General features: G+C 41.3%; 1 protein-coding gene across 2 annotated transcripts in view; it reads right to left on the minus strand.

Annotated features, from left to right (window-relative positions):
- Window positions 1–3,806: 3,806 nt before the first annotated feature.
- Window positions 3,807–27,003, minus strand: part of RP2 (RP2 activator of ARL3 GTPase) — a 35,299-nt gene continuing 12,102 nt past the window's right edge. Inside the window, exons 1-5 of one of the 2 annotated variants that reach the window (XM_048324666.1) lie at window positions 21,566–21,783; window positions 10,819–11,484; window positions 9,062–9,176; window positions 7,804–7,889; window positions 3,807–6,378 (exon numbers count right to left, since the gene is read on the minus strand). In XM_048324666.1, coding sequence (XP_048180623.1) covers window positions 6,295–6,378; window positions 7,804–7,889; window positions 9,062–9,176; window positions 10,819–11,484; window positions 21,566–21,706 — 1,092 coding nt within the window. In that variant the 5' untranslated portion in view covers window positions 21,707–21,783 and the 3' untranslated portion in view covers window positions 3,807–6,294. Of the gene's footprint in view, window positions 6,379–7,803; window positions 7,890–9,061; window positions 9,177–10,818; window positions 11,485–21,565; window positions 21,784–27,003 lie in introns of those variants that run through there. The other variant, XM_048324672.1, reaches the window with a different exon arrangement.

A 27,003-nucleotide genomic window follows, 5' to 3' on the forward strand; every position in this document is an offset into this window, starting at 1 on the left:
TTCAAACCCTTACCTCCAAATCTTTGTAGCATTCCCAGCCTGCACATAGAAGCCTGCCATGGCCAGCGATTCTAGTTGACTCTGATAAAAGAAATACACAGATACCAAAGCCTGGTATACCACTTTTCTTTGAAATGCATAGACGCTGCATAAAACTCCATTAGCAGAGCAGATACCATTGATGAAACCTTGATACAATGTCCTTGAAACCAGAGCAAGCATTGGCAGTTACTGGCAAGAGACAGAAAAGCTTAACGCCTTTATTTTCCTTTCACAGTGAGCAAAATTATTGAACCATAAAGCACAAACACGCACCTGCAAACGAGAGCATTAATTATGACTGTGGAGAAACTTTCATTCTTGTGTGGAAAAAAATGCAAAGCAGAATCTCAAATAAGGATGGCTAGCCATCTTTAAACCCTTGTGACTAAAAATGTTTCTGATACTCAGTAGTAGATATAGAAGCAAAGAACACGCAGAGCTTCAAAAGATAGTCTTTAAACACTGAATCCAATCCTTTAGCACTTGTTGGGGCAGCTATCAAAAGATGCCCTCAGGTCATAGTACAGCCCTTCCATTTTATCTCCAGGACCCTATAAAAAAAGGCCCCTGAAGTGGTTTTTTTTTTTATGGAGGGACTTCAGAAATGGGGGGGAAGATCTCCCTCATAAAAAGATCAGCACATTCAGACAAAAAAAAAAAAACCAACAAAAAAACCATGAACCATTTACTCTCTTAAGAGCAAAATGTGCCAGCTTCACTTCCCAGGATCTGACAAGTTCAAAGTTTTGTGCTTAGGGAGATCTTTGATTCATCTTTCTCCTTCTAAGACAGTAGCACAGAATGGAGAGGGCTGCCAGTAGCTTTCAAAACCGATTAGTATTATAGCTCTGTACCTTAAATGCATGGAAGTAAGTACCTAACAATAAAAGAATCAAAGAATACATCTTATGCTTGTATTAGTGAGGAAATAAAGTTGCCTGAAAGACCTGGAAAGTTAGCTGCCTCTCTGGTTATGTATTTGCAGTTAGGGGGAAATCTCACCACAGCAGACAGCATCCATGTAAGTAGGGGAGAGTAGGGCTGCTGTTCCCTTCAGTGCTCAGAAATCACAGCTCTGTGGTCACTCCACCTTTCCACATCCCCCAAAAGGATTAATTTTTATTTTTATTTTTGAGACGCATGAGTTTAATGGCTTAAACAGAAAAAAAAAAAAGACAAACCAAAATAAAAAAACAAACCCAAGCTTTCCAAGTTTTCTTCCCTATGACAAAAGGTTCCTAAAAATAAAAGTGTGGATTCCCACATGACTCTATGAACTGTGACTTCACTACCACAATACTTGTGATAAAATGAAGTTGGAAAAGCAGAGAGATACATACACAGTCATCTAAGACACAGAGTCCTTTGAGCTCCCAGTACTGCAGAGATGCTTTGCCTTAAATTTAGCCTCATCATTTGGATAGAACCTATAATAGCACATTGCTTTCAGCCTTTGCAGTTTGGGAACATCAGGCACTCATTTAAACACTGTTCAAGAGCCTTTTACCTCACCGTAATTTCCTATCTATCAACTTTACCTGTTGTTTGAAGGACAAACTTTCTACAGCTGTTTTAGCAAAAGGACACGAGTGAAATCCACATGTATTTGAAAGATCTCCTAGACCCTTGCAGCACTGGCACTTTTAAAGCCTTGAGCAATTGGAAAGAGGATGACTTGTACTTGACAGATGCTGGTCACATTGCTTAATATACGTTCTGGGAAAGTACTCTGATACTCTGGCCATGAAATTGTACATAGCTGGGGATTCTCACTAGATGCATTAAAAAAAAAAAAGAAAAAGAAAAAGGAATGAGCAGTTGCACATTTTTCTTTATGTACTCAGAAAAAACTTCAGAGCTTTTTTAAAAGCTCCTCTCACTTCCCCCTCCTTTTCTTTTCTCTTACTCAGAAGCAGCAATGACTACATGCGCATCAGGAAGGTTCTGTGACCACAAACATCACCAGCAACAGTCTTATGGCAACCAGGCATTCTGAAGAGATGAAAACAGTAAAAAGCATTTTTCTATTCAACTGGACACCAAGATATTACTGTCTGGACTGTTAACGCTCCATGACTCCCAAGCTTTCAGTTAATTCTCCTGCACATTCTATTTCTACCACTTTTGATGTTTGCAAAGTTTTGCCATATGTAGATGGTTGTGTTGAGAGACAGAGTTCAGACTAGATAGCTTTAAAGAAAAACCTCCAGGCTGGCAAAACAGCAAATTATTATTTTTCAGAAATTGTCCTCAGCAAATTACTATAGCTCATCCTGCAAGCTCTGCAATCAGTGCCCAGGGAATGGGGTAGACTCCCAGAGCTAGCTGCCTTCCAACATACACTGCAGCAAAATGCAGTACTACAACACGCAACTTCAGGAAGTGCTACAGCCAGTTGCACCATCCCACTCAAATCCACAGATGCTAGAGACAATACTTACAATCGGCACTTATTCATAGCTTTTGAAACTGTTGGACTAGAATTTACATGTTTTAGATCAAGTTTAAACATGCCTTAGAAGAGCTGTTCCTGCAGACCTCCAAAGACCTATGTCACCCTTGTGGATTCAGAAGGCTTACTCAGTAATTCAAAAAGGAAATGGCACAAAGGTCCCAATGAATCAACAAGGAACTTGATAGCAAAAGATGTAGAGTTTAGGAGCTAATCAGGTAAGCAACTGGACTACTCCTAGGTATTGAAAGATTCATTTCACTATGTCCTGCATTAAATTTTTAGGAAAATTAGCCTGTGAAATCAATATATTTTAGAAGATATTATTATGATTGCTGATTTAAATTTGTGCAGAATACTGAATTTTGTATGAATAAAGCCTAAATACTTAAAAGCCAGCATTTAAGTAAGAAAATATTCAGCTACAGAGTTCTTACTCATGCCTAAGTCAGTAAAACTTTTTCCCCCCTTATTAGTCAGAATTACTTAAGCAGATATTTTGTAATAAAAGGGTAAGGCTGCTTTATGGATTGAAAAAAATCCAAGTTTTGTAAGTGCAGCCTGGTATGTGGATTAAAGTCATGCAAAAAATGCATGTATAGTAGATATGACAAAAGAAAGGGGGTGATCTTCTAGCAACTGGGGCACAGATACTTCTTCATGTTAGTATTTGAGGATGTGATTGGTAAAAATGGTGAAAATACTTAAGGGCGGCTTTGCTATGACTTAGACACTACATAAAAAAAGATTATTAGGCAACTTAAATCCAGCTGGGGTAACAAGATGGTTTTTAAACCGTATAATTGTACAATAGCTAAGGGTAAACCAAAAGCTTTGATACTTTAAAGCTTCACAATTTTACTCAATATATTCAAAAGACAATTATATTGATACAGTACTTTATGTTCTTTCCAAGCATTTATGCTTAGTGAGAGTTACCCTAGACCATCTCTACTTGGAAGAGTCACAATTCTGACCACTTTAAAGCCGTGTTTGGAGACTTACTAATGTTTACCTATTTTCAGGAGGTTTTTACTGGTTTTCAGATATTACATGGACCTGCTTTCTAAACTAACAATTTTACTACTATAACCACCACAATCTCTGATTGAGGAAAAATCCCTGCTGTCAAAAAATACCACCTTTTTCAGAGGATGAATGACTAGAGAGTTAATGCTTATTTTTGATGAGCTATGAGTATCTATTTCAAGATCTATCCCTGTTTAAACATGGAAATCAGTTTTTATACCTAATATAATGTAATTATGTTTTTCAATATACTGTAAGTTTAAAAAGTCTTCAGAATCCAGAGTTTAAATACTTCAAATGTTTATTATGAATCACATTCACAGTGTAATACAAATTACATTAAAAGCTACACAACAAATGTACAAAGAATACATGAAACACGTACCATTCTGTAATGCAAAGGATTCCTGACTCAAGCTAGAAGTGTTTTTAACACCTGTTAGCAAGAAATGGAAATCAAAAGATAAATAATTGGATTAAGAAACTCCTTCATTATTTAGGGATTTTTTATTAAAAGTTCTTGATGTCGGTAAACAGACTGTCCATGTTAAAAAAAAAAGAAGCAACACTGCTCTTCCCAGCATGTAGAAAAGTTATTCCACTGTTTCAAGCCTAGATTAATTTTCAGTTAATCATCCTGTCCTCCAGCAAAAGTAGTCACAAAAGCCCATTTAGCACTTTGTTTCCAGAGCAGGTTGATGATACAAAAAATAAGCTATAAACATACACATAATCGTGTGTCAGCAGGTAACTTTGGAAATATTGTATGTAAAAGTTTAGAGACCAAGGTGGTCCAGTATATGCACTGCTGATATAAATCACACACGGACAGCTCTGAAGTACATTATACAATTTCAATGTACTGTCCCATATCAAAATAATACATTTACTGTACATGTCTAGATTAATTCCTGTACATGTTGACTGATGAGTTGTGCTAGTACTTTGGAGAGCAAGGTAAAATTTCTAACTCTTTTCACAGCCTCACCTCACACTTATTAAAAAAAAAAAAAAAATCCTGGCTGGCTAAGTGCAGGTAAGTGGTAATTTCTGCTAGCAGTTGGATTCTGGTGGTGGCTTGATTTTCTTTCACTTTGTCAAATAAAAACATTTCAGATTATCTTCAGATTAAGGCAATTATCTTACCTTCAGTACACCAATGGTTTATTCAGGAGATATTCTTCCTTATTTAATCTATGCATAACTGTAACAAGAGGTCCTAAGGACATATTCTCTAGTTTAAACTAATGGCAAGCATTTTCCCAGTAGCAACAAAATGACAGTTCACAACCTCTCTTGGGCATTACAGAATTATGAATTTCAGAAGAACAGATTCTTTCATGTGCTAATTCAAAAAAATTAGAGATGTGTTTTTAGCCACCCACTGTGGAGCTCCAGAGCTGTGAAACTGATGAGTCAAGACTCATTTTCAGTTAAGATTTCCCTTTTGACAGATGACCATAATGAGGAAATTGCTTTAGCACCTCAACACAGCCCCAATCCATTCAATGAATTGTAAAGGCTATGCAAACTGGCAAGCCACTGTTTTAATTACGAAATTTGGTTTTGTGTGTCTGCACGCACGGTTGGTTCAAGTATTACAGAGGGCTTGTAAACCAAGACATAAGCTTTAAGTTCATGTAGAAAAATCAGTAAGGATGTAATATGCAAAAATAAATCAATCATGTATTTAATACCCATATAGACTGGCATTCTAATATGGACTATTTAGCAATAAGCATTGTTACTGAACACCATTCAAATGCATCTCACAAAATGCTGGTAGCACTTCTTCAGCCTGTCTTTAAAATTAATACAAAATAAATCCTATGGTAGTGCATAGCACTTTCTGTACTACTTCTGAATGTAAAAGCCTTCTCCTGGGGTCTAGCAAGGAAGAAGGGGTTTTTAATGCCATCAAAGTCCTTCTCTGACTACTGGCTACTGTATGTCCCTTCTAGCAAACAACAATGTGCCAGAGGTTTATTGCTCCACGTGCAATGAAACCTCATGTATATCCCATGTGTGAGCTGGGAATGCCAGAGGCAGCTGTATTGCCAAAGAACCTCAGCAGACCTTAGAGTAGCTTCAGCAGAGCACTCATGCTCAGGATTCACCTCAAAGCAGAAAAGCCTGGCAAGTACTCACTGACCAGAATGCTGTTGTGACAATTCTCACCATAAATGCTGCTGCAAACAACTTTATTCAAAAAACGTGCTGAAGCAGAGTAAGCCAAAGTCACAAAGTGCTTTTGAAAGCATTCTACAAGGACAATTCATTTCAGACTAAGCTTTCAGAAAAAGTCAATGACTACAGCTTCCTTCCTAAACCCCCAGTGAAGACAAATTTGCATGTGGGAAAGTTTTGAAGGTCAAGTTTCACAAAAATACACTTTCTAAACAGTGTGTCTGAGTTAAAGATAACAATTACTACTGCATCAAACTTGGATCAGCATTGCACTAAGATATGTATAACCATTAGATGTTGTCAAGAAACATTCAAGTGCCGATAGATGTTTAGAAATCACTGTAAAAAAGTTAGTAGAAAAGCTGAATTGTTTTTTGAAGTTAAACTTAAGTTTCAAACACAATGGACATGGAGAGCTATGCCATTTACTCCAGTTCAGATAATATGGTATTAAAACCACCAGTGGCTTTATAAAAGGGATATATGAGAAAGACAAAACTAAATGACAAAACTACTGCAATATTCAAGCCAAGTGACATCCAAGTGCTGAGACAAACCGCACGTGAGCACCTTCACGCTAAACTTCACATTCCCATCTGCATGTCAGCGAAGTTGTAGAAATTGTCCACATCTTGAGATGCTGATGCTTTGCTTTCTGATACAAAAATCTGTTTTGTTAAACAAGAGAAGTTATGCATCAGTTAAACCAGTCTTTGCTCATTTGGAATCAGTAATGCTTATTTTTAGTTTTGCATTTCAAGAGAGACAACTCTGTTGGTTCCCACTGCATGACAGAACAAATCCTAGAATTCTCTCAGCCCTGATGCACCCACCATTTGTTATCGTCACCCATTCCTAGCACACATGGTAGCTGCATTAACCCTTGCCTTCAGGATCAGGAGTTTAGGGCTTCATTATTCAGGGGTCACAGCTTCAGTTAGTGTCTAGATGTATTTTGATTGGTAAAGTCAACTCTCTCCAGGAGAGCGGGGGGAAAATAAATACACAAAATCCTTAGACTACTACTTTCCTTTAACAGAAAGGGAGAGTTTGTAATAAAGACTTCCTTGTGCTATATTACCCTCAAAAAAACTTCATTGCTTCTCCAGCAGATGACTATTTTTAAAAAAATAACTCTAATTACATTTGCATTTTTCAAAATTTATCAATGTATGTGAAAGTCCAAGCTCTAGGACAGTCACCTTTGAAAGCTTTCAGCAGATCAACAACAATTGTTTCAGGCAATACTCAAACAGTTGAGTGTAACAGAGAGCATTGTGGCTGTTCACCAATCTCAACATGCAAGCAATAGCCTCAATCATAAAATTAAATGCTATGACTTTTTACAAGATGACTGGTTTCCAGAAACCGGGCAGCCTAGTTCCAAGTAGCTCTTTTGAAAGGAACTGGAAGACTACAAGGAGCTGTATGGATGCTATGTCTCAAAGACATTCTAGTCTTCTTTGAACAGCTGCCTGAAAGCAAAGGGTTTATCACTTTCCTGTTACCAGGAGTGCTCTGAATGTTTCCAGAAACTTTCTCAAAACCATTGCCATTCAGAGAGGGGGAGCAGCAAGGAAAGAGGAGGTGTGGTGTAAGGAAGCTAAAGCGAAACAAGCTGACAGAAGAAAAAAGAGCAGTGCCTTTGAAGGAAGGCATTCTGCGGTGTCCAACACAGCAAAAGTAAACACAGAAAAAAGTTGAAATCCCATCATATTATCTTTGTCATGGTTTAATAGACAGGACACCACAAAGCTAAGTGACTAAATCCAAGACTTGAAGTGGAACTTTTTTGTACTATATTTATAGAACTTGATTTGGCTATTATGTGAAATAACAGTTTTAAGTGGAAATCTTGTGTTCTTCAGTGGATATGGGGATTCAGAACTCTCTTTCCTAGGACAATTTTCTTGTCACTAACAAGTAATTTGGGTTTTGAAGACAAAAAACCAAAATAACAACAAAAGGATATTCCAATTTTACTACCCGTGAATCTAAAAAGATTGTGTACTACATCAACACTATATCTTGACCATGAAATAGCTCAGACATTCTGTAATATTTTCAGTGAATAAAGCAATACTCCAGCTTACCTTGGTCCCACTAAAAACTTCATTTATAGTGCTTCGACACTGTTCCACAGCACCATCTCCATTGAACTCCAAAGCAACCACTGGACCTGGAAAATAGTTTAATCTAAAATCAATACTACTTTTAAGCTTTGCATTGAAACAGTAGATTTCTCAATCCATAGGGAATTGTGAAGCTTGCAAGAAGTATTTTATTTTTTTGCTTGAGTAGCCCCATAACAGCAGATAAAGAATTAAAAACACTTTAATGTTAAAAAAAAAAAAAGTACAGTGTTATCTGCAATTCCATGCTTTTTTTTTTTTTTTTTTTTGGCAGAGATTTGGGCAGGATTCCAGTTTTACTTCTCGAAAGGCAGCAATAGCACAAAAATGCTAAGGAGTGCAAGGCCTCATGGAAGTGAGTCAGACTATACCACTCAAATAGTGAGCCATTTCACAGACATCTGGAGTGGGACTGAGTCATTCAGGCATTTTTGCCTCAGTCCCAAGATAGCGAATTGCCTGATTTTTAGACTTGTTCTCACCCTCTATTTGCAGATCTGCTTTCTCTGGTTTCATTCTGAACATGGTATTTCTTCCCATATGACTGCAATATAGCCCAGAAACTAGACTATCATCTTGTAAGTGCAATGACTTTTGTCCTGTTCTTGCAATGAACATCACAAACCTCTCATGTCACCATGAATAAACCTGCATGTTGCTACCAAGCTCGGGAGCGTGTAGTGATCTTTAGCATGTAACAGATAACAAGATGTCAGTACTTCTGCAAGAAGAGACAAAACCCAACTGCAGTCATATCAATAGAAAGGCTTTAGAAATACTCTGACAGTACACCAGTTATAAACAAGAATTTTAAATGCTTATCTGCTTTATGTACATCTATACCGATTTGCTTAGATATTTATACTGAAATGCTGAACAGCTCAGTGGTTGAGCAGCATTGCTGACAAGTTCGAAATAGGCTAAAAGCATGAGCTGCTTTTGACCATTCCAGGCAGGTCTGCATGTGCCACTGCTCCCGAGCTATGCAGTTGGACCACTAGAGGGGGAGCAGAGACACAAAATACATGTCAAATAACTAATTTCTGATGCCTTCAGGAATTTTGGCTGGTTTAGGGCCTCACTGAGGCTTCCAAAATTCATCTCAACAGGTTTACAGTATGCCCTTGAAACACAAATTTCTCCTTCATTCCTCTTTCTTCTCCAGAACTCTCTAGTGACAGACTTCTATATCAAGAGAAGAAAGAAAACATAAACTCACCTTTTTCCAGCAGTGAAGTGAATTCTGATGCACTCTGCTGGAAAACTCTGTGAGCATCCTCTGCCTTCATTATGACTTCTTTAGTCTGTACCAGCTGAAAGCCTTTACTTGTCATCTGTTAACAGAGAAAGGATTCATGTTAAAAATGCTTCTAAGGCAGAGTTCAACTTGAGTATCCAGATTACACTGTAATAGACCCATTTTTCCCCCACACATTAAGTTACAGAGCAAAGGGACCCTTTTTGCTCTTTTCAGAGACCATTTGCTTTTTCTACACTTCTGTTTATTTTCATTCCACTCATCCAGATTTTCTCCTCTGCCCTAGTGCACCTAGAGGAATAAATGTGAATATTTTTGTTTTATATATTAGGGCCCAGGGTTATGTGTTTTTCCCCACAATCCCTCACAAGCAGAAACTAATGGGAGTTAAAGGCAGTCAGCATCTGGAAACAAGCAGTCAGTTCTCTTTAGTCTGCAATAGTTCAGTCAAGCATTAGCTCAAACACTCATCTATCCACTGCTGAAGTTTTCAGTTTTGGAACAATAGTTAACAATGTTTGAAAACACATATACACATCCTAGCCCACCCCCTCATTTTTACTCCACATCTAATATGGAACTAAAAGCATGTGGGAAAGGAGCAAATACATTTTTACTTCCAAAACATCCATTAATCTACAGAGCAGTTGGATTTCTACAGAAACTCACTAACTAGTCTTTTAGCATCTTCTTAACTCTAATATCTAAATAACTACCAACAGAGGAGAACACATCTATTACCTTCTTTTCTGTAGCTATTCCTTTGCCAGAAAAAAATCCAACCCATAAGTATCATTATCTCCCTTCACTCAGTAGCTCCACAAAAGTCCAACTGGGCAATTGGAAGGCAAGGAGACACACTACAGCTTTCTTTCCTTGCAGATAAAAACCCAAAGGAAAGAGCTCCACCAGATGTTTCAATGATCATACAACACTGTGATCAGCAGCTTTTGCAGACACCACTGTCAGATGCTGTAGCCCATGGTTACTGGCTCTGCTCTGTGACATCCTTGGCACTTCAGGATGGTGAAAGCAGCCAGCTACTCCCAGGTTTTAGCCCCAGGAAAGTACAAACTCAGCCAAGCTTGGAAGCTGCTGCCTCACAGCAAAAAAAAAAAAGAAGAGACCAAAAAAGAAAGAAAGAAAAAACCAAGACCAATAAAAAAGCTATTTAAGTCATTGAAGACAGCTGACCAGCCGTGACAAACACTCACTGCCCCTTTCAGAAAAAAGTTACAACACTGGATGACACAGGGGATGCATTTTAACACCCTTTTTTTTTTAGACTCTGTTAGTACTGGAAAAACTTTCAGGACAGACTTTTGTTAGCTGACACTTTCAGGGCAATAAACTAACAAGTTAACCAGCTACATCCCTTTCACAAGCACTGTCAATCACTTACTCTGTATTTGACCAAGTTCATCAAATCAACTACACATGTTCTTTAGAGCATCATTTTGCTGTGCCATGACGGAAAACTACACCAGAACTGTTAGAAGATAGATTTGCCACTCACAGCATGTCAGCTGTAGAGCAACTGACTGATCAAATGAGATTCAGTCCTTATCTTGCTTTAAGGTTTTAAACAGTGCAGTTGATCAGTATGGTCAGTAGGCAAACAGAGCCTCTATATTCCCTGTCTAGGGAGCACCAGAGGCTGTCCAGAGGAAAATTTAATTAGGAATCGAAAAACCTGAATGAAGACAAAGGTTGCTTACCTCATCAATTAACTTCCTGGCATTTGCAGTTGTGTAGTCACCAGCAAAAAACACGGCCAAACACGATTCATCGCTGCTTTTCTGTCTCTGCCCTCGAGTTATTGGTATTATGCTCTTTGTAGCATCAGTAGAAATCCTGACGGTTTTCAGCTCCTCAGAGCTGGGCAAAGGAACATAATCTTGGACTACAGCAGTTTCAGGCAAAAGGCCCCAGTTATTTTCTCCAGACCCAGGGGTAAAGTCATGGATGTTGCTCCATGTGTTATTGAAGATACTCAGACCAGCATCTTTAAATTGTAAAGCAAGCTCAGGATAATAGTACTGGAAACATCCAAATTTCATACCTGTGGAGGACTCTATAATGGGCTGGGTGGCACAGCACAAGAACACCTCCAGCTTTCTGCAGTCCCGCGTGCGGAACTGTTGGCAGGCAACCACACATTTACAATCTTTGCAGTCACGGAAAAACACACTGCCTTTTATCGGTCCTAAAAAGATTTGGCAATTTACACAGTCATCAACAGTGATTGTAGCAGAATGGTCAAATATGTAGATTTTACAGTTCTCGCAGTCCTGAATGACAAATTGTTGCCCTGCTACTTTTCCAGGCAGTCGACCCACAGTTTCATCTTTAAGTCCGGAAAAAGTGTAATCTTTGGGGTCAATCTGAAGGAGGAATAAAAAAAAATAAGAAGGTTAAAGTCTTCAAATACAGAGAATATTATAATGCTATATGCCAACTGATTTGCACTGACTGAAGTGCCACTGAATTGTACAGGATAAACTGCCACAAGGGGCTTCAGTGAGTGATGAAACATCAGAAGCAACTCTTTTAGCTAAACTACTGGAATACACAGTACTGAGGTACAACTAAGAAGTGAAACTACACTTACGAGATGCTCCAGGGGAAAAAACACAACAGCTCAGTTTGTCCTTTAATAAAGGAATGGGGCAAAGGGAGCTAGTTTTATCTGTGGACTCTAAACTGTTTCAACGAGGATGATGGTTCTGGGTATTAGAGTCATAACTGTAATAAATAAATTGTCCAACATACTTACAGATTCATAAAGCTGGAGATACACAGTATTTCCTTTTTTAGTAGCTTTCTTGGTCATATTTCACCACACCTCAACACATTGCAAGGAAACCTTGTTGCAGTCAAGCAGTATCTTCTCTATTATGTTTGCAAACTACAGAAAGCTCATTAATCTGTGCCACAGCATTATCTTGTGCTAACAATGACAAGATTTTTGTGCTAAAAAAACATATGAGATTGTTTTAGCTATGTGAAAGAAGCAAAAACTGGCAGTGGTGGTACAAGAGGCATGTTTGCAGATCTCCTCCACACTCCAGCATCCCTCTCACTGGCACAGAACACCTGAGAGAGGCTGTGGGACTGGGACTCTCCTTTAGGGAGCAACAACTCAAAAGCCACACAGCACCTAGGATGAATACAATACAGGTGGAAAGCATGAATAATACAGCCCATGCTGTCCTAAAACCAAAAGAATCTGAGCTGGCTTATATCTAGATCTAAGTTAAGTCTCAAGTCAACTGCAATTCCTGGAGCAAACTCTACTCTGCCCTCTTGTGAAAGCTCATTAAAATAGCGCTTAGAAGTGTCCAAGTACCTGAAAGAGCCTACCACAAGACCACTTCACAAACCTGCTATTTGATTATCAGCCTGAAGCTCCTAAAATTTGCTGTACCATAATCAGTTTTGGTGTAGCCCAATTTCTAAGAAACTTCTCCTCCCTAGCATGTCAAACATTGACACGATATTTAGAGACCAGCAAAAGGCATAAACCAGAATGGGCTAGCACCAGATACTCAGTAAACCAGCTTTGGTAGCTTTTGACTGGAACAGCCCAAGGAAGCTAAAAATCTCTACCAACTGATAAAATGTACTTCATTCTATGCAACATATGTGACCTTCAGACAGGAAAGGAGCTTTGCAACCGATAATCTTCCAAATAAATTGCAAATTGAGACAATGAAGATGGTTTCCTAGAATTCTCTCCTCAATCATATGTAGTACCACTAGTATATATCCAGGAAAGTTAGTTGGAAGTGTTAAAAATAAAATTGTGAGACTCAAAAGATAAGGGACACTGCATGGAGACTCAGTCACACAGCATGCTTTGGATTCAAACTCTCCAAAGTCTTTAGTCTCAAGTAATGTTATATATTTGATCCATATGCAAGTTATTTACACTCATATTCCCTCTTACTTGAGAATATAAGTATTGAAACTGCTTTTGGACATATTCCTCCCAGGCATCTCCTAGAACATTTATGTATGTGTATATTTGTATGCTGGGTGTTGTTTTTTTTAAATAACCATGGGAGACAGACTTCCCGCCTTCAAAAGAGGCACAGAGGAACAGTTACTTCTCTTAGGAATGAGAAGTTCAGTGTTTCCAGAACTTACAGCTTTTTTGAAACTTGGCACCTAAGCACATCCTACTGAATTACTCTGCTCTACAAAGCCTCTGAAGCAGCACTAGCTCATCCTACACAGCGTCCTTTGTAGGGATGTGTGAAACTTCACATTGCAATTTTATTTAGGCCTAAGTGAAAAACACTGGTTAGTCAGCAAACTCACAGCTTACAGACAGTCTCAAATGAGAGTTTTTGAGTAAGAACAGTAGTCAAGTTAAAGATAAAAATTCACCTTATTAGCAGATTCAGAAGCTCTTCTTTATTTCCCTATTTTCCAGAACTAACACTGCTGCCCTGACACAGCTTTTACTTCTCAGTTTGTTGACCATGCTATGGAGTTTGCCCATTTCCCTTAATTTTGTTTTGCAGTTATCCTTTTAAAGACCAAGAGTATTTATTGATTAACATGCAGTACAGACTGGAGGGACTGCATGAAATAGATTTAATACTCTCTCCCCACTCTGGGTTACTGCCCCTGAGAGGAGGGGTAACCTAAGAGACTATAGCAGATAGAAATATTTCACTTCTCCTGGGTAAAAGAAACCTGCCAGAGAAACACGCATGAAGGCAGAACTGTGATTCTGAGGAAGCATCCAACAGCTCCTCATATGCTCCCAGGATTATAGAATAGTTTAAATTGGAAAAGACCTCTAAGACCATCAAGCGCAACCACTAACCTAATATTGCCAAGTCCACCACTAAACCATGGCCCCAACTGCCGCATCTACACATCTTTTTTAAATACCTCCAGGGATGGTGACTCAACCAATTCCCTGGGATGCCTGTTCCAACTCTTTCCACGAATAAATTTTTCTTAATGTCCAATCTATGCCTCCCCTGGAGCAACTTGAGGCCTTTTCATCTTGTCCTGTCGCTGGGTGCTTGAGAGAAGAGACCAACCCTGACCTCCTACAGCCTCCTTTCAGGTGCTTGTAGAGAGCACTAAGGTCTCCCCTGAGCCTCCTTTTCTTCCAACTAAACAGCCCCAGCTCCCTCAGATGCTTCTCATCAGACCTGTGCTCCAGACCCTTCACCAGCTCCACTGCCCTTCTGTGGACACACTCCAGCACTTCAGTGTCTTTCTTGAAGTGAGGAATCCAGAACTGAATACAGGATTTGAGATGCAACCTCACCAATGCCAAGTACAGGCCATGGCCCTAGTCCTGCTGGCCACACTATTTTTGACACAAGCCAGGATGCCATCGGCCTTCTTGATTTGTGTTCACCATCTCTGAAATCTTCACGTATCATCAACAGGTTAATATATTAAATCACTGCAACCACCTTCCTTCCCCTGACAGTCAACACCAACTGCTTCTTAAGCTCTGTCTTGGCAACAAAGAAAAAAAAGGAGGCTAGGAAAGCCAAAAGAAACAGAAGAAAGTAACATCTGCAGCCTCATACGACCATAACCAGGGCTATGTACATTTCTCTGCCCATTCGTCTGGTGCTATAAAATCTTAAGCATGTGGCAGGTCAGCAAAACTCAATTATTTGATAACTCATATATTTGTCCTTTGTGTTTGGATAAAGTTTCAAAAAACTTCGTCCAAATCCACCCATCTCACTCAAAGAGACACTTTACTTTCCAGCCCTTAACAGATTTTTTTAAATGTCTTTTTTCCCCCAGGCTGATATAAGTTCAAAAGATGACTATTCATAGAGGTAACTTTTAATATTTTCAGCTGAATGTAAAGAGTTCTTAGAGTAGATGAGAGTCATACATTAATAGATATTGGCACAGCTCAGGATTTGAAACCTTCTAGCATAAGTGGCTATGCACAGGTTCAGGGATTACTCCACAGAATGACCTAAAATAACCAGATGTGACGATGAAAAAGTTAGCCCTGCTTACAGGGCTAATATTCTTCCTTCTCAAAACAGGCACAGAAGTTTAATCTTTGGTTATCAGCAATTACAATGGTGTGAAGTCTGTTACAAAGGGCTAGAGGACAAATTGTAAGGAGCAAGGATTTTAAAGAACAAAAAAAAGGAGAGAAGTGGGGGCAAACAAGTTTTTCATGGCTGTTTACAACTCTAGGACATCCTGTTACAAGTGCAAGGTGCGTTAAGCAGCTTTCCTTCCTGCAAACACTTGTCTTGCAAGAAGGTCAGAGGCTATGTGAAAGCTGCACATGACATACATCTCTTCAGCCACCATTATCCAGTTTACAGGCACCAAGGCTGGGCAGCTCCCGTTTGGAAGAAGACTTAGAAGTACTAGGCCTTCACAGTTGTTAGTGGTTAACTGTGCCTAGAATCACAAAGGATCCCAACATCTTGAACTCTTTCTGGGATGAGTTCATGTCTTAGCAAGACTTTTTCACAGGGTCCATCAGGGAAGGAGTTTCAGTCAACAGTGATACGCCCCCACAGATATGAGAAGGTACTGCTGTTCTTAACAGGTTACAGCTCTCCCCTAGCTACCCGTGTCTAAGCTGCTGAGCAGTTTGTAAAGTATTTCTAAACCACTTACACTAAGGTCTTCTCTTTTAAATATAATTCTCAAAAAATCATCCCCTATCTTTCTAAGTCAGTACTGATGGCAGTTCGGAGATGAATTATATACAGCTGATGACATACAAAAGTTGGCTGCTGACCCAGTGACATTAAAAGCTGCACCTATAGGGTAGGCACACCAACTTAAGAAGCTTTAAGCGCTATTTTTGTCAGCAGGGGAATTAACATAAGGGAAATAAGAAAGAAAAGTGCATTCCCAGGCCTAGACACTTCTGCATATTCATACTTGCAGGGGTTTGGTGCCCTTAAGTAATGAGTTGCAACATCCTCTGGAGACTGCTTGTTGAAGTTTCTCACCCACTGGCAGATTTCAAGATTCTTGCACAACAAGAAAAAGTGCAAAGAATAGTGCAGGTTTCTGTTACTAGCAAACAGTTTTTCATTTTGGAGCATCTCCTGCACACCCCGACTTTAAAAGTGGCCAATACAACAGTCTGAATGCTCATTTCCTTCCTTCTTGGTAATATTCACACTTTTCCATAATGCCCAAAACAGCATAAAACAGTAATTCACATATAACAAACCACTGCCAAATACTGCATACAGAAAAAGTGAAAGAAGAAAGGAAGCTACTACAGGCTTTGATCTAACTGGCAATACTGCTTAATATGAACCTTCTGACTGCTTCTCAGTTGATCTCACCACATTCTGAGAAGTATAGCAGTAGTTCTGGTGCTCTGGGAAGCATAAGGGAGATACCTTGGATTTAAGGAGAAAATATTTCACTGCTTAGAGGGGAAAAAAAAAGTTATTTTATTAATATTCCAAAATAAAATACAAAATGGGTACCTAAACAAGATCTAGACAATTCAAGATACCCGAGTCAGCTCAGACCATTCACGAAGAATCCTCAAATGTAAGGTAAGTAACAAAGGACTATCTATGATTTAGGCAAAAAGTTAAACCTCTTGGTTTTTTTAGTTGTTTAACTACAGCTACACAGCACAGTAACAATGATAGCTGCATGTTTCCTATCAACTAAACCAGTTAAATTGCAAGTCAGTTGACATAAAACAAAACTTCACTTGTTCCTTCTAAAAGTAAAAAAAACATCTGGGAAGGAAAGTTCCTCTAAGCTCTAAATGCCACTGTGATCATAATTAATCTAATCCTACTTCTTTGAGCATGAGACAACAGCAAAAAAGATGATGCAGCTATTTGTGCTTCTTCTCCTGTGGAGAAGGTCATGAGTGTATCTGCCATCACAAGACACAAACGCCCAGTTCTTATCTGTACATACCCATATTCAGTTACTGCTGTTAGCCACACAATGGGAAACGAGAACAACCCAGGTGGAAAGCTAGCTGAAGAAGGCTGAGAAGGGCTGAGCACCACCAAGTTCCTCTCCCACACTTGGTCAGAAGGAGACTCGCAAGACAGCCCAAAGCCATCAAGAGACATAAGTCCTCAGGATTCAATGCAGTAATAACAGACTCTGGAATAAACTGTGCACTACTTATACTTGTGGACTCAGAATCCCAGAGCACCAAGAAACTGAATACTCATCCTTGTCCCTTCTGTTTTCAAGATAATCTGATCCTTTGGCTCTTCTACTGCACTATAAGTAATCTTCATACAGTTCTCTGAACCCAAGGCTCAGTAAGCATTAGAGACTCCAGCAGATTTACAATGCTATCTAAATTTGATTAAATTTTGCATATCTTAAAACTTCTGTCCTCACTTAAAGTCACACAGAAATCTGAAAAGGCCGCTCAAATTCATATACTTTCCTTAATTTCAATTAAACTACCAGCACCTTATAGTATTTTCTATTTAGATTTTTCTACCACATGGTCCATTTTTGGGACTATTACACAAGAGTTACATGGTCAGTGGAATATCATCATATTACTCTTTGTCTAGGGCTACACTAGCAGACAGTATCAATAGTAACCATCTTTTGCCTTCAGAACATGATTAAAATAGGCTCAACTAGCAATGATGTCCTTCAGAAGCAGAAGAAATAGTTTTTTTGGAGGAAACCCCCAGGTTCAGTCACTCCTCTACACATCCCTAATCACACAAACATGCTCACAAGTGTGCCTACATTTTTTTGCCATGTCAGAATGACATTAGTTTAAAGGAAGACAGCTGGAGTGTCTGAGCAGCAAGACATACCCACCTGTAAGAACATACAGAGCATAGTTTACAAAAACTACAGATAATTTCCAAACCTGCTTCCAAAACTACACTATATAACCACATCTGCACCACTGAGTAGGAGAGCATAAAATCAGAAACACATCCCCAAATGGTGGAAATAAACATCAAAAGACCACTTAGCACATCTGTTGACAGAGTTGAGGTTTTCAGGGTTTAGAATACAATTCAGTGCACTTGATGAACAAAAAGGAGTCTTGATGCCACAAGTTTTCCAACTGACCTCAATATAGCTTTGTGTACAAACACAAACTGTGAAATAAATAAGTATATGTGTCACATCAGAAATGAGAAAGCAACAGACAACAGGACAACATTTAAAGCTACTACATTAACACGGACATGGTATCACTTAATACAAACTGGGGTCGACAAGCTTAGTGCACCAAGTGCTCCTTCACCTAAGATAAGGTGACTCCAGTGCTTTCCTGGTTTAAGGTATTAATCTTAAACCCAAAAAGCTCAATGAAAAATAAGGCTGCAAAGAGCAAGAGAAGTGGACTTAAACATTAAATAGCCATTCTTAGGCTGTACAGTATAAAATGAAGCAGCTAATTTGATGGCTTACACAGTTCACTAGCACAGCCCATATTCACTGATTCTTCTGGTTTCTAAGAGCCTTTTATAGAAAAAGAGGAAGTTTTACATGTAATACCTGACAGCTTTTTTTTTTACTCGACAGAGGTAGATTGTTGGTGCTGTAACAGTTTCATATGTTAGCTTGAGCCTACTTCCAGCAAGTTAACAACAATCATCTCCTTAGCAACAAGGCCGTCTATTCTCTGAATCAAGTCTTTCTATATCCTGACTTTCTTTCTTTGAGTTTTCAAAGTTAGCTGTGTCTAAGTAGATGGGGTAAAAATTCTTATACTGTCATAGATTAGCAAGCGTAGTCCCGGAAGGGATGTCCTTCCTAAGAGGTGCTTACAGCTTCCTCTGGGACCTGACAGAACCTATCAGCTGGCCAGTTTGAATATGGACAATTCTTTAAGCCACTTAAAGTTGTGACCGCCTCTGTGATCCACACTTAAGAATAGACAAACTCCCCCCCAAGCTCTCTCTCGTTTCCGCTGCTGGGACAGGTGGCTGCGGGGCCCAAGCGGGGGCCAGCGGGCCAGGCCCTGCTCAGGCCAGGCCACGGCTCCAGGATGACCCCCTCAGCAGGGCTGTGGGCAGCCGGAGCGGCTCGGAACCCCCTCCCCTCCACTGCGGCCAAGATTTCAGCAAAGCGGCACCACTGTCCGGCAGAGGCCAGGTGACCAACAGCGATAAGCAACACAGCTGCAAGGCCGAGGTGAGATTAACCCTTTTAGTGCTGTGAAGAGCTGAAAACCTGAGGAAGGAGAAAGAGGAGATGCTTAAAGCTGAAAGTCTGTTGTGAAGCTATGATATATCAGAGTATCCCATTGTAATTCCATGAAGATATGGGGGGTGGAGTGTTCAACTCGTAAGCAGAAGCACCTGCGCTGAGATAGGCAGATGCTGACGCAGCTGTAATTTCATGAGAAGTTTGGACAGGGAGAGGTGGAAGCAATGAGGACTTTTGCTCCAAATGGGAAAGGAGAAACCTCAGTTCCTAGAGATACTCCCAGAGATAGTCCTAAAGATGAAGATGAAGAAGACCCTTTGCTCCCAGGGAAGGAGGAGGGCTTCTGTTCTTAGAGATGAAATGCTCCCAGAGATGGGTGAAGAAAACTTTTGTTTCTGAACGGCTCAACCTTAAAATTGTACCCCAAAAACTTCAGGAGTGGACCCTCGAAAGCAGTTGCAGGAAAAGCTGCAAGTCGGGGGAAGGGACTCACATGCGAGCAGAGAGACTCCTCTTCCTAAATGGACTGAACAATATTTGGAAGTGGGCGGCTGTCTCGTTGTGATAATGTTTTCATAGCATGAGCAAGAAGAGACTTCTCTTTCTAAATGGACTAAACAAGGTTATTATGGAAGTGGTAAACAGACTGAACATCTCAAGGGTTGTCTTTTTACATTGTCAGTGGGAGAAGGGAGGAAGGTGGGGGGAGGAAGAGAGTTCTGAAGGTGTGGTATAATTTTTTCCCTCTTTTAGGTCTGTTAATAAACTTCTTTATATTCTTTCAAGTTTGGTGCCTGCTTTGCATTTCTCCTAATTCTTATCTCACAGAAGATAAATAGTAATGAGTATTTTGGACCAAACCACTACACTAAATTGGTGTTTCTGCCCGGTTACAAACCCAACCTGCTACACGTACCTGTTGCCCTTTAGCTGGTGAATTTGCTCTATAATTAAAAAATATTATTCCAAAGGTTGATTTAGTAATTTACTTTTAGACAGACTAAGTTTTGTTCTGACACTCTAAAATATGGCTTCAGTACAGCCCCTCCCCCAGTAAGAACAGTCTCCATACGAGTGACAGGCTGCTATCCTCCCCTTCTCTGTCTGCTCTGTAAATATCCACTATCCAGTCAAAGCAACAAGCCCAACACAGATTGCTCATCTTTATCCTCAAGGAACTGATTCCTCCAGGCCACACGCACACTCTCTAACTCATCTCCATCTAAGCTTGTCTTAATCTACTTGGAAGACTTAAGGGACACCCTAGAGCACCTGGCCAACTCTAAAAAACAAGCAAGCTAAACATTCAAATAAGTTCACACATTTTCTTTTCCATATGTGTAAAATATGGCCTAAAGGTTTGAGGATTTTGTTGAAACCGCATCAATTAAGTTTATCACCTGCCCCAGTTTCTGATTCCCCCACCCGAAGGCAGCTGGAGAGGAAAGGAAGGGAGGCCTAGCAGGGCTATAATGTCATGATATATTTAGGAAGTGAAACTTGAAATGAGGTTAGGAAGAAATACATTTAATCCGGCATTTAAATGCTTTCCTACTTGAGTCTTCATGACTGCCTCCAGGAGCTCTGGAAACAGCATGGGGAAGGATTTGTCTTCATCTGTCATTTTAGGGGCTGATAAGTTAGTTCTACTTCCTCTAGCTTAAAAAAAAAAAAAAAAAAAACAAACAAACCAATAGCGCAAACACCCTAGCAGGAGGAATCAATACAGACAGTCAGGACACACGGCACGAGTTCTGTACTTCCGCCGCAATGCCAGGTGCGGGGACTCGCCCCGGCACCAGCAGCTCCCCAGCCTTTAATCCCGGTGTGCTCGGGTGAAGCACGCACCGGGGGCACTTCGCGTTGTATGAGGAATCCCGAAGGCAAGCAAACACCCGTGGGGACTGCAAAAGCCAAGCTGCGTGCCCACAGCCCCCTGTCCCACGGGAGGCAGCGCCAGCCCCCATCCGGAGCAGCCCCGCACCGGGGACCGATGCTCGCACCGCCGGCAGCCGCGGCATCCAGCGCGCCGCCCTCTCCGCTTGCACAATTTGAAACTGCCTGGTAAAATCCTTAGGCTAAACACTTTTTAATTGTTCAAATAAACGCACTGAGCCGTAACAGCAGGACCGGGAAGACGTGCTCCCTGCCGGAGCACACACCCCGCCGCAAACGCCGGGCGGCAGGAGAGGGCGAGGCGGTGCCCACCGAGAGAGGCGATACTCTCCGGCTCCGGCTCCAGCTCCGGCTCCAGCCCCAGCCCCAGCCCCAGCCCCAGCCCCAGCCCGCGGCCGGCGGCAGCAGCCGGGGCGGTACCTTGGCTCGCAGGTCCCAGCTGTACTGCGGCGCCTTCTGCTCGCCTGGCGCCGCGTCCTGCCCAGCTCCCGCTGGCTGCTGCTGCTGCTGCTGCTGGCCGCCCAGGGCCAGCTTCCTGCGGCGGGAGAAGAAACACCCCATGGCGCTGCTGCCGCCGCCGCCACCCGGCGGGGAGAGGCTGGGAGCAGGGAAGGGATCGCCAGAGCCTCGCCGCCCCGCCCCGCCGGCTTCCGGTTTTCCCCCGTCTCCCGTAGCGACCGCGACATTTCCCCCCGCCTTCCCCTTCCGCGCTCCGTCCTGCTCCAACCATCGCCGCCGGCCCGCGGAGGCGCCTGGACGGGGCGGTGACTGGCAGAGGGCGGGGTGTCGCCGGAGGCAGCGCAGCCGCGGGGCGGAGAAGGCCGGGGGCAGGCGGCCAAGTGCGGTTTGTCCGCGATCGTCATCGCTCCCTCGCCCCGGCCAGGGTTCCCCCACGCCCGTCCCGCGGGGGCGGCTCAGCGGAGGTGACGACTGCTCCTGAACCCAGCGCTCTGCCGCGGTGAAACCTGTGTCCCGCCTGGAGCCGTGTGCGGCTTCAGCTGTGGAAGTCGCAGGCAAAACGCCCGGTGCGGCGTGTAAATACAAACCGAGTAATCCTGCATCACGTCATTTTCTTATGGATACACCGGCGCGGTCCCCACGGGACCGGTGACACCGCCGTGCTCTCCCCTCTGAAAGGGCTGCCCCAGGAGACCCGGCTTGTTGCAAGTGGTTCAGAGCAGCAGAAGCAGCAAGTGGCGGCATGAGAACCCCCAGCGTTCTGCTGCGTTGTGCCTCCCTTTGCAAATAGTCGGGCTTCCTCTGTTGGGCTGTGGTTTGTGAGTTTGTTGTTTGGCTTGGTTTTCTTTGGCTGGTTTTTTTTTTCCCCCCAGAGGAAAAGCCCACACATTTTTTATCAGACTGACTGACCAGTCAAAGACATTTCCCCCAAGATTTTACAGATTTGATTCCTGCAGTAGAGGTGAAAGACTTCAAAATTGTCCCTGATGCTTTGTTCAGTTCCTTCAGAAGATATCCACCTGTTCTGTTGTGGGGTCCCTCATGGGCCGCACTGTGGATATTTGCATCTCTGTGGTCCTTTTTGTAGGCTTCAGGGAAATCCTTGCTCCAGCAGCTGCAGCACCTCCATCCCCTCCTTTTTTTGACCTTGCTGTTCACAATGGTATTCCCCACATTTTTCTCTTCACTCCTCTCTCACTCACTGGTACGTAGTTGTTCTGCCCTTCCTCAAATACGTTCTCCCAGAGGTAACACTGGTGTTACCGGTGGGGCTCAGCCATTCCCCATGGTGGGGCTGTTGGAGCTGTGTGGAAGTGGCTGTGTCTGGCATGGGACAGCCCTGTTTCCTCACAGAGACCACCCCTGCTCCCAGCACCTGGCCATCTACACGCAGTCCATACCCACTAACAAAACTTCAGAGATATTTTGTGTTAAAGGATGACATTCCTGCTGGAGGAGCAGGAGAGATGAGAAACCAGGAAATGTGGCAGAGCAGTGCTCTGCCAGTTGAGCAGGCGGAAAGGCTTGTCCAGCTCAGGGCCTCGATGGCAGCAGAAAGGAGGAAGTGAAACCAATTGCTCAGAAATGGTTGCTAAGGGAGAGGGGTGACTGACACGCTTTCTGGCATCAGATGTACTGCGAAACCGTATGCCTGCGCAGCAGTGAAGCCTACTCTGAGCTTTTGAAGCTACAGTTCAAGTCAACAGCTATCCTCAATACCACTAAGCACAATTTTACATCTCAGTAGAAAAGTGCATTTGCTCTATGAACCATTTTTCTGGGTTTCTTGGGCACTGGCTTGCTGATCTTCATTGAATCCTCTGTGCACCAGCTCTATCGACAGTGTGTCCAGCTAGGACTGTTTGAGACAGTTTGCAAGTTCAGGAGTCTGATACACCCTCACCTCTTCTAGCTCACCCTCTGGAAGTCCAACAGTCCTCCCAGACCCCTGTGTATTTCATACAGATTAGCAAAGTTCTGCAGTCTTTTGGCAACCAGGCTCTTCTTTCTGTGCATTCATTAAAAAAAAAAAAAAATCAATAGAAGGAATAGAAAGCAACATTTGATACATTTTTGTTAAAAGCTAAAATACCATTTAGTAAATCTAAAACTAACAAAACTTAAAACTACGTTATCAGAACATTGTTATCTCACACTAATTATTGGATTACCTGCTGTAACAGAAAATGTTATAGTCTGTGTGTGTAAAGAGACTTCTTTCCCTGCTGAGATGCACTCTGGTCTATAATGGAAATGTCTCACCACTGCTGTAGTAATGCTTCACGAAGGTATTTAAATGCAAGAAAAATGAAGTTACTTTTATATTACCAATGAGAAGATGCAAGGCAAATGCAAGTTTCTGAGTTGGGATTTTCCCATGTTGCCATGACCAATATACTTGTCCTGCAAAATTATCAGTCCCATAAAAATACAGGATTTTTGTATGACTACAGCTGATCTGGAGAGGCCGTAGGTTTTATTTCTCTGGCATAACACAACCTCTCAAGCTCTAGGGTGTTTTCTGACACCAAAGCCCCAGAGTACTTACTCCTGAGCAAATTAATATGACTTGTGATTCATGAGCACATAACTTATTAAGAAATCACAAATGCGTAGTTCAGTTCTTCATTCTCTATTCATCTGCCAGCCAGACCCAACCCTCTTGGCTTTGAGATTTGATACAATCATAGCCTGAAGTGTAGTAATACAAGATTGCAATAGTATCATAGTCACTACCAACCATGACTACACTTACCTTAATTTCAACAAACTGCTGTAATTAGTGATTTCTCTCTTGGAGATGTCATGAAATTTGTCTAATTACAGTCTAATACAAAGTTTTGTGATCTCCAGAAGTGGTAGCTAGGTAACTGAAAAGTAAAACATTTTCTTTGTAAAGGTTATATTCTAAAGTGTTTGGTGAAAGAGACTTGCTGTATTAATACCTTCTGGGCACATTCAGCTCGCAAGGAGCCTTTCAGATCTCTGCTGTCCGTCCCAGGGGGACAGTGATGCTGTGCTCAGGCAGATGGGCAAAGCACGTGCATGGGCTGTGTCTCTGTATGGACTGCTCTTATCTCCACATTGCTTGGTAGTGCTTGCATGCCCGCAGATAAGATCCTAATTCCTTCTCCTCCTTTTGACACTCTTCTGCATTGCCCCAAAAGCACAGAGGGAGTTCTCAGTAAACATCAGGACCTGGAAACCTGCCTAGATCTTGAGCAAGTATTGTGAGGAAGCAAGAGCTCAGTGTGTGCACATCTGCACTTCTCCTATCATGGCTTAGAATCTGTCTTAGTAGTGTTGGAAACTTGACAAAATGCACAAAGCCAAAGTTTCACAGCCTTCTTAATGAGACTCATTGTATTCTCTGTGTGTCTCTTAAATCTCTTGTAATAGTACCTTTGTGACAAAATTGAAGTGTGTCTTGTTTAAAGCAGGTTTTTAATCCTGTTGGTTATAGGGAAGACCTTGAAATTATCGTTTCTAAGACATGAAAATAAAGAGAACAAAATAACTTAAATATTATTACTTTCTAAAAGCTTATTTCATGTTTTCTACCAGCAAAGATTATAAATCCTGTGTTTGAGATCCTAGCAACTTATCTAAAATTGGTATAAAGCTTTGAAAAGAATTTCTAGTTAAGATTAGATTAACCTATACTCATACAAAATTGTGAATTATGGATGAGACAAATCCTTCCATAGTATTCAATTCCTTACATAGTATTCAACAGAAAGGAAGGGAGGGATACTTTACTGCTGGGTTCACTCTCTGAGGCTATGTTCTGATACACATTTAAGACAGAGGTGTCACAGAAAGCACCTGTTGCCTCCAGCAGCTTATTTAAATCCCCAATCAGCTGTGCAGTGGGACAGCAAAAATGTTTGTGCACACTTGGTAAAAAACCGTGTTGGGAAACAGATGAATGTGTAAAACAACGATTTCAATTAGACATCTGTGCATTTCAGTCTCATACACTTTTTTATCTTTTTTTTTCTTTTTCAAAAGCAGATGATGAATATACAGACTAGGATTTTCACACAGAGTCATTGCATACTGCGAGATCATATTGGCCTTTTTTGGTCTCTTTAGCAGATCTACTGCTGGAGATTCTTGCCAGACTGAACACCAAGAGAAGCTGGTCTGCAACTTGAGATTGGGTAGAAAAATAATATGGCTAATTTTGTGAAAAGATGTACTAGAATCTATTTTGCATTGCTAATGGTGATTTTGGACTAATGTCCTCCCCATTTTCAAGCAGTATGTGGCTTTTCAGCATCTCCTTGCATACAGAAATTAGCCCTGGTCACCAGTAACTATGCTGAATCACATCACTGCTGGTCAACAAGGAAATGCACTTTTTCTGGTAGCTTTTTGGGTAGCTGTCCCTAGCATAGAATCTGTGATTCACAGCTTTAGTGCTGGGGTTAAGTGGGAACAATGGATAGGCGTGCCTGTGTCCCAGGTTACTGAGAACTTACCTGATAGGACAAGGAAAAGCACAAATATCCAAACTGAGTAGTTCATGTTTGCTAAGTTGTTTGTTCAAAAATTACCTTTCACATACTTCCAACAAACATTACCTTCCCTGTAAGAGATTACATCTTGTCTACAGATCTTTTCCTGTTACTGGTGTTTGGGACGAAAGTAAGCAGTGTTCTATGGAGTACATGAGACGTAGACAGACAGCATACTATTTAAAATCATTCTTTAAAGGCACTACATAGAACTACAGGTCATTTTAGAAGTGTTTTTTACTGAAGATCCAAACAGTCAATAATTTTTAAAAGGAATAAATTAAATATTGTTGGCTGAAGGAATGAAAGACTATATCCTAATATTAGCATAAAGGAGCATGATGCGTGATACAAACTCCACACTAATTCTGAACACTGCCTCAAGCCATCTCTGAGACAAATTCTGCAGCTGGAAAGGTCACAATTGGCTTAAGGGCTGCTAATGTAGTCAGTGCAGTTATTCAAACAGAGCATATTTAAGTTTTCAGCTATAAAGCATATTCTTATGCAGCACTTACAGGTCGATAGATCTCACACAAGAGTCTATATCCAAGATCCTGTTTTGTGATATGAAGAGAGCTGCCATAACCAGGGTATTGCCCAACATTCAGGTTGCCAGAAAGCCTTGTGTTCCATCTGAGCCTCTAGCTGAAGCAGACAGACCCTGCAGTTTAGTGTTAAATGAAAATGCAATGTAGTGACATTACAATTTATGAAGTGTACCTCTTCAGCTCATATTTAATAGGGCAATAATTCAGATAATAAGGTGCAGTGCTGATTCAGCAAGGCATGTATGCACATGCTAAAACCTACAGGTTCCAGTGGGATTTGAGGGAGTGCAAAGAGTTAGGCACATAGTTAAAACTAAGATGAGTTTTA

This window comes from Corvus hawaiiensis, chromosome 2 (genome assembly GCF_020740725.1).
Source record: "Corvus hawaiiensis isolate bCorHaw1 chromosome 2, bCorHaw1.pri.cur, whole genome shotgun sequence".
NCBI lineage: Eukaryota > Metazoa > Chordata > Aves > Passeriformes > Corvidae > Corvus > Corvus hawaiiensis.